The 11,881-nt window shown below is 48.2% G+C and overlaps 1 protein-coding gene across 3 annotated transcripts; it reads left to right on the top strand.

The window, feature by feature from the left end:
• The first annotated feature begins 81 nt into the window (after nucleotides 1–81).
• Nucleotides 82–10,892, top strand: TOE1 (target of EGR1, exonuclease). 3 transcript variants are annotated; one of them, XM_040408186.1, is made up of 8 exons: nucleotides 82–142; nucleotides 416–532; nucleotides 822–862; nucleotides 1,377–1,473; nucleotides 2,434–2,592; nucleotides 4,550–4,809; nucleotides 6,872–7,043; nucleotides 9,752–10,892. In XM_040408186.1, exons 2-8 carry the CDS (start codon nucleotides 422–424, stop codon nucleotides 10,364–10,366), a joined length of 1,455 nt encoding a protein of 484 aa, XP_040264120.1. In that variant the 5' UTR covers nucleotides 82–142; nucleotides 416–421; the 3' UTR covers nucleotides 10,367–10,892. The 3 variants fall into 3 exon arrangements, with proteins under 3 accessions (XP_040264120.1, XP_040264119.1, XP_040264121.1); XM_040408185.1 differs by having other exon boundaries at nucleotides 96–532; XM_040408187.1 differs by lacking the exons at nucleotides 82–142; nucleotides 416–532 and having other exon boundaries at nucleotides 828–960; nucleotides 1,268–1,473.
• The last annotated feature ends 989 nt before the right edge of the window (nucleotides 10,893–11,881 follow it).

Raw genomic sequence — 11,881 nt, 5'->3', positions numbered from 1 at the left:
TTTAGTATTGACGGACGTCTTCGCCTGCCAATAACAAGACCCATTCAGGCGTCCCAACATAAGTCACCTGATCATCGTCATCGGCAGGCGCCGGAAGTGGAGCTGTGTCACCCGGGAACTGTAGGCTTCATGTGTTTTTAGGGTTGGCGTTGTGTTTTTTCTTTATACAATTTGCATTTAGATATATGCGGGCAGAGTAATGAAAATCATTTAAAGGAGCGCTGTCTTTTTTTGCCCATAGCAGCCAATCGCAGAGCAGCTTTCATTTTCTATAGCCTGTGTGAACAATGAAAGCTGTGCTGTGATTGGTTGTTTTTTTGTATTTTTCCTTTCGTGGCATTGTGAGGTGGTTTGTGCCTCATGCCACAGGGCGGGTACTGGTTCCTATAGACGGTGAATATTCTGTTTTGCACAGGTGACAATGACGAGTCTGAAGATCCCGGTGATCGACGTTCACATCGATAATTTTGTTGAGCTTTGGCCGTCCATGTTACTGGCGCTGAAGACGTCCACGTTTATCGCGGTTGACACGGTAAGTGACACTGGGCTCGCGCAATTGGGTGGTGGGGAGTCGCTGTCCGGCCCCTGCGGATGCTGCAGTCCTGCGAGCCGCCGCTGGATCGGCCTCTGTCGTGAGCATGCTCTGCCGCACTGCATTCTGCGAGATGGCGGCGTCTCCTCCAGGCGAGTACTGCTCACACAGATGATCACAGAAGGTAAGCTCTTTAGGTCAGGATCTAATGTTCGCATTCACTGAAAGCAAGCAGAGATACTTTCAGCCCACTGATCAGTGACGATGGGTTTGTCTTGGGCTCTTGCAGGAGCTGAGCGGCCTGGGATCCCGGAAGAGTTTGCTGAACCAGTAAGTACAGCGCCCGCAGGGTGTCACCCAGCTTTCCCAGGGGCCTGATCATAATGGAGGTTGTGGCCGGGCTCTGACCTGTGATGGTCTTACTGCCGGTGTTCTGAGATGTTTTCCTACCTGTGAACTGAGCATGCTCAGTACAAGTGCAGTCCCCGCCCATTCTATTTTCCTACTGCTTCTGTTCCCGATCTGCTGGAGTCATATTGTGTCTCCTGCTGTCACATGTAAGTTCCTACTGGTTTTAAATTGTTGAATGTGACAGCAAGAGACACAATGAATCCAGTAGATCGGGAACAGAAGCAGTAGGAAAATAGAATGGGCGGGAACTTTACATGTGTTTGGGGACGTCACTCGTACTGAGCATGCTCAGTTCGCCGGGTAGGAAAATATCTCGGCACACTGGCCGTCCTGCCTTACACTGAAGTCACTTTCCGGCCCCTGAATTCACCCCGGCTCTGATGTGTCTGCAGCGCCCCCCAGAGTATGACCCCCAGCGTCTCATCTCTTGCAGATGTGTTGAGGAGCGATATAAAGCAATATGTATGGCTGCACGAACCCGCTCCATACTGTCCCTGGGGATCGCCTGCTTCAAAGCACTCCCTGAAAAGGTAACAGCAGCACAGATGGTTTCAGGAGAAGAGTGCTGATCTTGTGGAGGTCACAGGCTGAGAGTTACATAGTGGAAGGAGCAGGATCCCCAGCAGCACAGAGGATTTCAGGGGAGGAGTGTGCTGATCTTGTGGAGGTTACATAGTGGAAGGAGCAGGATCTCCAGCAGCACAGAGGATTTCAGGGGAGGAGTGTGCTGATCTTGTGGAGGTTACATAGTGGAAGGAGCAGGATCTCCAGCAGCACAGAGGATTTCAGGGGAGGAGTGTGCTGATCTTGTGGAGGTCACAGGGTGAGGGTTATATAGTCGAAGGAGCAGGGTCCTAGCAGCACAAAGGATTTCACGGGAGGAGTGTGCTGATCTTGTGGAGGGCACAGGATGAGAGTTACTTAGTGGGAGGAGCAGGGTCCCCAGCTGCACAGAGGATTTCAGGGGAGGAGTGTGCTGATCTTGTGGAGGTTACATAGTGGAAGCAGCAGGATCCCCAGCAGCACAGAGGATTTCAGGGGAGGAGTGTGCTGATCTTGTGGAGGTTACATAGTGGAAGGAGCAGGATCTCCAGCAGCACAGAGGATTTCAGGGGAGGAGTGTGCTGATCTTGTGGAGGTCACAGGGTGAGGGTTATATAGTCGAAGGAGCAAGGTCCTAGCAGCACAAAGGATTTCACGGGAGGAGTGTGCTGATCTTGTGGAGGTCACAGGGTGAGGGTTATATAGTCGAAGGAGCAAGGTCCTAGCAGCACAAAGGATTTCACGGGAGGAGTGTGCTGATCTTGTGGAGGGCACAGGATGAGAGTTACTTAGTGGGAGGAGCAGGGTCCCCAGCTGCACAGAGGATTTCAGCAGAGGGGTGTGCTGATCATTTGCAGGTCACAGGGTGAGGGTTATATAGTGGAAGGAGCAGATATTCTGTAACATGGGGATGCATGCTGACATGTTTCCTGTGTGACGTCCTGCAGGGGGAGGATGCCTACCTGTGTCAGATCTATAACCTGACCCTGCTGTGTATGGAGGATTACACCATAGAACCGCAGTCCGTCCAGTTCCTTGTCCAGCACGGCTTTGACTTCAATAAGCAATATTCCCAAGGGATCCCGTACCACAAGGGCAATGACAAGGTAATGTGACCCGCAGCAGGAAGAGCAGACCTCTGATATAGCTGTCTGCCAGTACCAGTAGTGAGTGACTATGTAGTGAGCTCCCTCTGGTGGTGGCTGTATAATCTGTATATAGTAAGCTCCCTCTAGTGGTGGCTGTATAATCTGTATGTAGTGAGCTCCCTCTAGTGGTGGCTGTATGATCTGTATGTAGTGAGCTCCCTCTAGTGGTGGCTGTATAATCTGTATGTAGTGAGCTCCCTCTAGTGGTGGCTGTATAGTCTGTATGTAGTGAGCTCCCTCTAGTGGTGGCTGTATAATCTGTATGTAGTGAGCTCCCTCTAGTGGTGGCTGTATAGTCTGTATGTAGTGAGCTCCCCCTAGTGGTGGCTGTATAATCTGTAAGTAGTGAGCTCCCTCTAGTGGCAGCTGTATAATCTGTATGTAGTGAGCTCCCTCTAGTGGTGGCTGTATAGTCTGTATGTAGTGAGCTCCCTCTAGTGGTGGCTGTATAGTCTGTATGTAGTGAGCTCCCTCTAGTGGTGGCTGTATAGTCTGTATACAGTGAGCTCCCCCTAGTGGTGGCTGTATAGTCTGTATGTAGTGAGCTCCCTCTAGTGGTGGCTGTATAGTCTGTATGTTGTGAGCTCCCTCTAGTGGTGACTGTATAATCTTTATGCAGTGAGCTCCCTCTAGTGGTGACTGTATAATCTGTATGTAGTGAGCGCCCCCTAGTGGTGGCTGTATAATCTGTATGTAGTGATCTCCCTCTAGTGGTGGCTGTATAATCTGTAAGTAGTGAGCTCCCTCTAGTGGTGGCTGTATAGTCTGTATGTAGTGAGCTCCCTCTAGTGGTGGCTGTATAATCTGTATGTAGTGAGCTCCCTCTAGTGGTGGCTGTATAGTCTGTATGTAGTGAGCTCCCTCTAGTGGTGGCTGTATAGTCTGTATGTAGTGAGCTCCCTCTAGTGGTGGCTGTATAATATGTAGTGTGCTCCCTCTACTGGTGGCTGTATAATCTGTATGTAGTGAGCTCCCTCTAGTGGTGACTGTATTATCTGTATGTAGTGAGCTCCCTCTAGTGGTGGCTGTATAATCTGTATGTAGTGAGCTCCCTCTAGTGGTGGCTGTATAATCTGTATGTAGTGAGCTCCCTCTAGTGGTGACTGTATTATCTGTATGTAGTGAGCTCCCTCTAGTGGTGGCTGTATAATCTGTATGTAGTGAGCTCCCTCTAGTGGTGGCTGTATAATCTGTATGTAGTGAGCTCCCTCTAGTGGTGGCTGTATAGTCTGTATGTAGTGAGCTCCCTCTAGTGGTGGTTGTATAATCTGTATGTAGTGAGCTCCCTCTAGTGGTGGCTGTATAATCTGTATGCAGTGAGCTCCCTCTAGTGGTGGCTGTATAATCTGTATGTAGTGAGCTCCCTCTAGTGGTGGTTGTATAATCTGTATGTAGTGAGCTCCCTCTAGTGGTGGCTGTATAATCTGTATGTAGTGAGCTCCCTCTAGTGGTGGCTGTATAATCTGTATGTAGTGAGCTCTTCCTTTATCATGTGCTCTGTCTTTGCAGGGGATTTGCTCTGTATCAGAATAATGGTTTCCTGACTATTATATAATAAATATCAGCATAGAATTAGGCAGTTACTTTCTCACGTCACTGTCTATGTGACATTTCCTAATTATCTCCTTCCAAAAAAGGGAAGAAAGCTTCTGGCGCCCCCTGCTGGAAGAATGTTTTATTTTATGAGTCCTTGTTTGACTTGAGCCAGTGCTTCATCTGCAGGCGGCTATTTCGGGGTGATTGCCCCTCATCAGTGCAGAGCAGAGAGAACTGGCTTAGCTGGGTAAGAGGCCTTTGTCGGGGGCGGAGGGCCCTATTTCTCCTTGTGGAGAGCATCTAGTACCCATAAAGAGTCTTCTGGGATTTGTCATGTAGGAGGTTCATCATCTTTCTGACTTGTTTCCTCTCTGCTCAGGAGGATGAGCGGCGCCTCCAGAGTGTCCGCACTCTCTTCCTTGAGCTTCTCCGGGCCCGGAAGCCGCTGATCCTGCACAACGGTCTCATAGACCTGGCGTTCCTCTATCAATGCTTCTACGCTCAGCTCCCCGACAAGATGATGAACTTCATTGCCGACCTGTCGGATATGTTCCCGGCTGGAGTCTACGACACCAAGTACGCCTCCGAATTCGAGACTCGCTTCGTGGCTTCTTACCTGGAATACGCCTACAAGAAATGGTGAGTGCGAGGATTATCCTCCTGTCCGGAGACCGCATCGCGTTAGGAGAATTTCACTACATTACCATTCGACAGTCATTTCCTTTATTTTCCAGATCCCTGCTTACTGTCAGGGAATGGTAACACTCATTATGAATGAATAAGCCAGGGGGGGGGGGGGGGGGGGGCACTCATTTTTGCCAAGGGCCACATCAGCCGTATGGTTGTCTTCAAAGGGCCGTTAGTAATTCTGTGACTGTGACTGTAACTCTGCCAGTTATCGCAACCATAAAGCCGATGGTAACGCATTGTCAAATAACGCAAAACATAATATAAATCTATATGTACAGCTGGTATAACCTGGGCATCTCCTGTATATAAATATATATGTACAGCTGGTATAACCTGGGCATCTCCTGTATATAAATATATATGTACAGCTGGTATAACCTGGGTATCTCCTGTATATAATTATATATGTACAGCTGGTATAACCTGGGTATCTCCTGTATATAATTATATATGTACAGCTGGTATAAGTTATACATCTTCTGTATATAGTGATATGGACAACCATACGCTGGGCATCTCCCTTATAATACAGGAGATGCCCAGGTTATACCAGCTGTACATATATAATTATATCCAGGAGATGCCCGGGTTATACCAGCTGTACATATATAACTATATCCAGGAGATGCCCGGGTTATACCAGCTGTACATATATAACTATATCCAGGAGATGCCCGGGTTATACCAGCTGTACATATATAATTATATCCAGGAGATGCCCGGGTTATACCAGCTGTACATATATAACTATATCCAGGAGATGCCCGGGTTATACCAGCTGTACATATATAACTATATACAGGAGATGCCCGGGTTATACCAGCTGTACATATATAACTATATACAGGAGATGCCCGGGTTATACCAGCTGTACATATATAACTATATACAGGAGATGCCCGGGTTATACCAGCTGTACATATATAACTATATACAGGAGATGCCCGGGTTATACCAGCTGTACATATATAACTATATACAGGAGATGCCCGGGTTATGCCAGCTGTACATATATAACTATATACAGGAGATGCCCGGGTTATGCCAGCTGTACATATATAACTATATACAGGAGATGCCCGGGTTATGCCAGCTGTACATATATAACTATATACAGGAGATGCCCGGGTTATGCCAGCTGTACATATATAACTATATACAGGAGATGCCCGGGTTATGCCAGCTGTACATATATAACTATATACAGGAGATGCCCGGGTTATACCAGCTGTACATATATAACTATATACAGGAGATGCCCGGGTTATACCAGCTGTACATATATAACTATATACAGGAGATGCCCGGGTTATACCAGCTGTACATATATAACTATATACAGGAGATGCCCGGGTTATACCAGCTGTACATATATAACTATATACAGGAGATGCCCGGGTTATACCAGCATGGTCCATATCACTATACACAAGAAGCAGCATACTCACTCTAGTCCTGCTCTAAGATGGCGCCTCCACCTCCCTTTTACTGCGCTACTGAGTCCTCTTCTGGCTACAAAAAGGAAGAGGCGGCAGCAGTGCGGTAATATGGAGTCGGTGGCACCGCAAGCACCAGGGCGTTCTGAGGCGCCGTGGGAGACAAGTATGGGCACTGCGCTGAGTGGCACTAACTACTCGCACACATTATGGACTTCACTGGCGGAACTTGTGTTTGACACGTGTGGAATAGGCTCATCCTGCTCAGTCATCTGAGGGTTTGTTGCAATGTATCAGGAAGATAAGAGCCATGAGGCTGGAGTCCAGGACAGGAGAGATTTGCACTGCTGTTGTATTTTGTCTGCACTGATACATTGTAACAAAGCTTCATCTGCAAGGTCTGCATTATGATTATGACTCTCCCTATGGGCACAGCGCTCGTCAGACAGAGCTCCTTCATTCTTGGGGTCTGGGGTGATGTTCCCATACACCCACTGGGCTATGATGGGTTCACTATGGAGAAGATCTCGCCGTGTGCCTCCATCTTTATCACGCCATATTCATTTGTTTTTCAGTAAACGTGAGAACAACAAACTGATGGACTCCAGCAGCGGGCACCTGGTCATGGAGTTCTGTCACTATACGGCTGCTGTGTCGGCGTACGTGGATTATCGCCTGTGCACCTTCCCGGACCCAGTGGCTGCGGACCCCGCCACCGAGACGCCCCACATCTGTGAGAGGTTTTCTGTGAGTATATTGGTGAACCCAGAGTCCACTACAAGGGTCGATACCACGTGGATTTAATTGCCCCCTGTTATCGGCCATTTCAGGGGAGAAGATGACTGTAGGACAGGAGAATACAGTCTATTGCCGCCTGTTATCAGCCATTTCAGGGGAGAGGATGACTGTAGGACAGGAGAATACAGTCTATTGCCCCCTGTTATCAGCCATTTCAGGGGAGAGGATGACTGTAGGACAGGAGAATACAGTCTATTGCTCCCTGTTATCAGCCATTTCAGGGGAGAGGACGACTGTAGGACAGGAGAATACAGTCTATTGCCCCTGTTATCAGCCATTTCAGGGGAGAGGATGACTGTAGGACAGGAAAATACAGTTTATTGCCCCCTGTTATCAGCCATTTCAGAGGAGAGGATGACTGTAGGACAGGAGAATACAGTCTATTGCCTCCTGTTATCAGCCATTTCAGGGGGGAGGATGACTGTAGGACAGGAGAATACAGTCTATTGCCCCTGTTATCAGCCATTACAGGGGAGAGGATGACTGTAGGACAGGAGAATACAGTCTATTGCCCCCTGTTATCAGCCATTTCAGGGGAGAGGATGACTGTAGGACATGAGAATACAGTCTATTGCCTCCTGTTATCAGCCATTTCAGGGGGGAGGATGACTGTAGGACAGGAGAATACAGTCTATTGCCCCCTGTTATCAGCCATTTCAGGGGGGAGGATGACTGTAGGACAGGAGAATACAGTCTATTGCCCCCTGTTATCAGCCATTTCAGGGGGGAGGATGACTGTAGGACAGGAGAATACAGTCTATTGCCCCCTGTTATCAGCCATTTCAGGGGAGAGGATGACTGTAGGACAGGAGAATACAGTCTATTGCCCCTGTTATCAGCCATTTCAGGGGAGAGGATGACTGTAGGACAGGAAAATACAGTTTATTGCCCCCTGTTATCAGCCATTTCAGAGGAGAGGATGACTGTAGGACAGGAGAATACAGTCTATTGCCTCCTGTTATCAGCCATTTCAGGGGGGAGGATGACTGTAGGACAGGAGAATACAGTCTATTGCCCCCTGTTATCAGCCATTTCAGGGGGGAGGATGACTGTAGGACAGGAGAATACAGTCTATTGCCCCCTGTTATCAGCCATTTCAGGGGGGAGGATGACTGTAGGACAGGAGAATACAGTCTATTGCCCCCTGTTATCAGCCATTTCAGGGGAGAGGATGACTGTAGGACAGGAGAATACAATCTATTGCTCCTCTATTATCAGCCATTTCAGGGGAGAGGATGACTGTAGGACAGGAGAATACAGTCTATTGCTCCCTGTTATCAGCCATTTCAGAGGAGAGGATGACTGTAGGACAGGAGAATACAGTCTATTGCCCCCTGTTATCAGCCATTTCAGAGGAGAGGATGACTGTAGGACAGGAGAATACAATCTATTGCCCCCTGTTATCAGCCATTTCAGGGGAGAGGATGACTGTAGGACAGGAGAATACAGTCTATTGCTCCCTGTTATCAGCCATTTCAGGGGAGAGGATGACTGTAGGACAGGAGAATACAGTCTATTGCCCCCTGTTATCAGCCATTACAGGGGAGAGGATGACTGTAGGACAGGAGAATACAGTCTATTGCCCCCTGTTATCAGCCATTTCAGGGGAGAGGATGACTGTAGGACATGAGAATACAGTCTATTGCCCCCTGTTATCAGCCATTTCAGAGGAGAGGATGACTGTAGGACAGGAGAATACAGTCTATTGCCCCCTGTTATCAGCCATTTCAGGGGGGAGGATGACTGTAGGACAGGAGAATACAGTCTATTGCCCCTGTTATCAGCCATTTCAGGGGAGAGGATGACTGTAGGACAGGAGAATACAGTTTATTGCTCCCTGTTATCAGCCATTTCAGGGGAGAGGATGACTGTAGGACGGGAGAATACAGTCTATTGCCCCCTGTTATCGGCCATTTCAGGGGAGAGGATGACTGTAGGACAGGAGAATACAGTCTATTGCTCCCTGTTATCAGCCATGTCAGGGGAGAGGATGACTGTAGGACAGGAGAATACAGTCTATTGCTCCCTGTTATCAGCCATTTCAGGGGGAGGATGACTGTAGGACAGGAGAATACAGTCTATTGCCCCCTGTTATCGGCCATTTCAGGGGAGAGGATGACTGTAGGACAGGAGAATACAGTTTATTGCTCCCTGTTATCAGCCATTTCAGGGGGAGGATGACTGTAGGACAGGAGAATACAGTCTATTGCCCCCTGTTATCGGCCATTTCAGGGGAGAGGATGACTGTAGGACAGGAGAATACAGTTTATTGCTCCCTGTTATCAGCCATTTCAGGGGAGAGGATGACTGTAGGACAGGAGAATACAGTCTATTGCCGCCTGTTATCAGCCATGTCAGGGGAGAGGATGACTGTAGGACAGGAGAATACAATCTATTGCTCCCTGTTATCAGCCATTTCAGGGGAGAGGATGACTGTAGGACAGGAGAATACAGTCTATTGCCGCCTGTTATCAGCCATGTCAGGGGAGAGGATGACTGTAGGACAGGAGAATACAGTCTATTGCCGCCTGTTATCAGACTGTAGGGCTGATGAATGACGTTTCTACTAGGTTTTGTCTTATTCGAGTGTAGAGCTTCCCCTGGAGATTATTTTTTGGGTGCCCTGATCAGAACCTTTCCTTGTCCTATCCCCACAGGCGTACGGTTGGTGTCCCGATGGGTTTAAGTGCACACAGTCCCACAATATCGACCTGATTATCGAGGAGGATGAGAAATGCAAAGGGGAGAAGAAAAGAAGGAGACGGAAGAGAAAGAAAGTGGCTGAAGCTCCTGTGCAGTTGGAGTCTGAGCCCCCCAGTAAACAAAACTGCGGGGTCCTCCTTAGTAGTATCAAGACGGAGGCATCAGAATCCATGATGACCAATGATGTGGACTGTCAAGTGGGTGAAGACCAAGATGGTGCCTCAGAACTCCCAATGTCTGTGCCGGAGGAAACCCCTGCACCTGTGAGCGAGGAGGCCACCCCATTATTACAGGGCTCAGCAGATGGACCCAAACCCTCATCATCCGAGGGAGGAACCCACAGAGCCGGGTTTGATGCCTTTATGACGGGGTACATCATGGCCTATGTGTGGATGCTGAAGAAGGTAAAGGGCTCTGACCCGTCCGCCTCCTGCTGCCTCTCGGACTGTCTCAATAAGATCTATCTGAGCGGGAAGAACGTCCCCCTGCAGATCGTCAAAAGCGTCTTCTCCAAGTCGTCCCGAGCCCATGTCCAGAAGATGAGGCTAATGGCGAGTGTCGGCTCCTGACCTCCGAGGGAGTCGGGTGGGGTACTTCCTTCCCACAGACACAATGATAGATCCTCATCGGGGCAGTCGCCATTAGAACGCCCCCAAGACTCATCACCCGGCTTTATCAGATCCCGAATGGCGGGCATCAGACGGATGGGGGCGTTCCCATCTGATCCTAAGGGAGCCCTGGACTGATGGCGACTGGTCAGAAAGAGTCAGGGATTTACATTGTTTCCATTTTGTAGCACTTTCCAGTTTTATGGACACAGCCTGCAGTGTAAAGAATGGAGGTTTGTTATTCTCGTTGTCATGGATACGTCCTGGATCGTTTTTTATAGAGCTCTCTTCTAGCTATGGTTCTTTTATTAAAATTCCTTCAATCTGGCATGGAATAATCCACCCAGGCAAATGTCAGACGGCATTAGGCCTCTTTCACACGGGCGTCCCGGATTTGCTCCGGATGTGTCGTGTGTGCATTGCGGGAAAACCCGCGTGAGTGAGCACGCAATTTCAGTCAGTTTTGATTACGTTGCGTTTACTTTTTATCGTGCGGGTGCAAAATAATGGCATTCCTAATACAGATTACTTACTAAAATGTCAATTGAGGGGTTAAAAAAATGAACTCTCCTCGTCCTCTTGTTTGCGCAGCCGGCATCTTCTTTCAGGACCTTTGACATAATCGCGCTCACCACGTGTCAAAGGTCCTTTTGCAGGTCCTGAAAGAAGACGATGCCGGCTGCACGATCAAGTTGATGAGGCGAGTTAAATTTTATTTTTTTAACCCCTCAATCGACATTTTACTAAGCATTCTGTTCCCTTATAACATGGTTATAAGGGAAAATAATACAGTGAATTTACTTTAATGGGCTCTGGGGCTCATCCCGATCATCTCCTAAGCAACCATGCGTGAAAATCGCACCGTATCTGCACTTGCTTGCGATTTTCACGCAGCCCCATTCATTTCTATGGGGCCTGCTTAGCATGAAAAACACAGAATATAGAACAGGCTGCGATTTTCACGCAACGCACAAGTGATGCATGAAAATCACCGCTCATGTGCACAGCCCCATAGAAGTGAATGGGTCCGGATTCAGTGCGGGTGCAATGTGTTCACGTCACTCATTGCACCTGCGTGGAATTCTCGCCCGTGTGAAAGGGGTCTTACTTTCGTCTGGTACTAGATCACACATCTGTTGTGGACGTCGACTAGAGAAGAAATGGGATATTTATGTAGTTCCTGGACTGTGAATGAAAACCTCCATTCTTTACACTGCAGGCTGCAATCTGAGAACCAGAAGTTGCTGCAGAATAGAAAACATATTGCAAAGTGATTTATAGGTTTCTTTATATATATTTTTTTTAAAGGTTAGTGCCCCTTTAAATGATGTTACTGATTGTGGTGACATCACAACTCCTTCACGTTGCAGTCTGTCTTCTCTGGCTGAAAATGTCAATCTTTTAGAAAGCCTTGGAGGGGTTAATAAGATTGCTGCAGTTGCTCTTTAGTGACCACAATATATATATATCACACCC

Source organism: Bufo bufo, chromosome 9 (assembly GCF_905171765.1).
Source record: "Bufo bufo chromosome 9, aBufBuf1.1, whole genome shotgun sequence".
NCBI classification, from domain to species: Eukaryota; Metazoa; Chordata; class Amphibia; order Anura; family Bufonidae; genus Bufo; species Bufo bufo.
The sequence above is the reverse complement of the archived record's forward strand: the minus strand, read 5'-3'. Positions and strand labels throughout refer to the sequence as shown.

Bases quoted from the DNA above. Each gene is read 5' to 3' on its own strand.
- TOE1 (XM_040408186.1), top strand. From the start codon at position 422: ATGACGAGTCTGAAGATCCCGGTGATCGACGTTCACATCGATAATTTT. The intron at 4,810-6,871 runs GTGAGTGCGAGG...TTTGTTTTTCAG, and splicing joins GAATACGCCTACAAGAAATG to TAAACGTGAGAACAACAAAC. The intron at 7,044-9,751 runs GTGAGTATATTG...CTATCCCCACAG, and splicing joins ACATCTGTGAGAGGTTTTCT to GCGTACGGTTGGTGTCCCGA.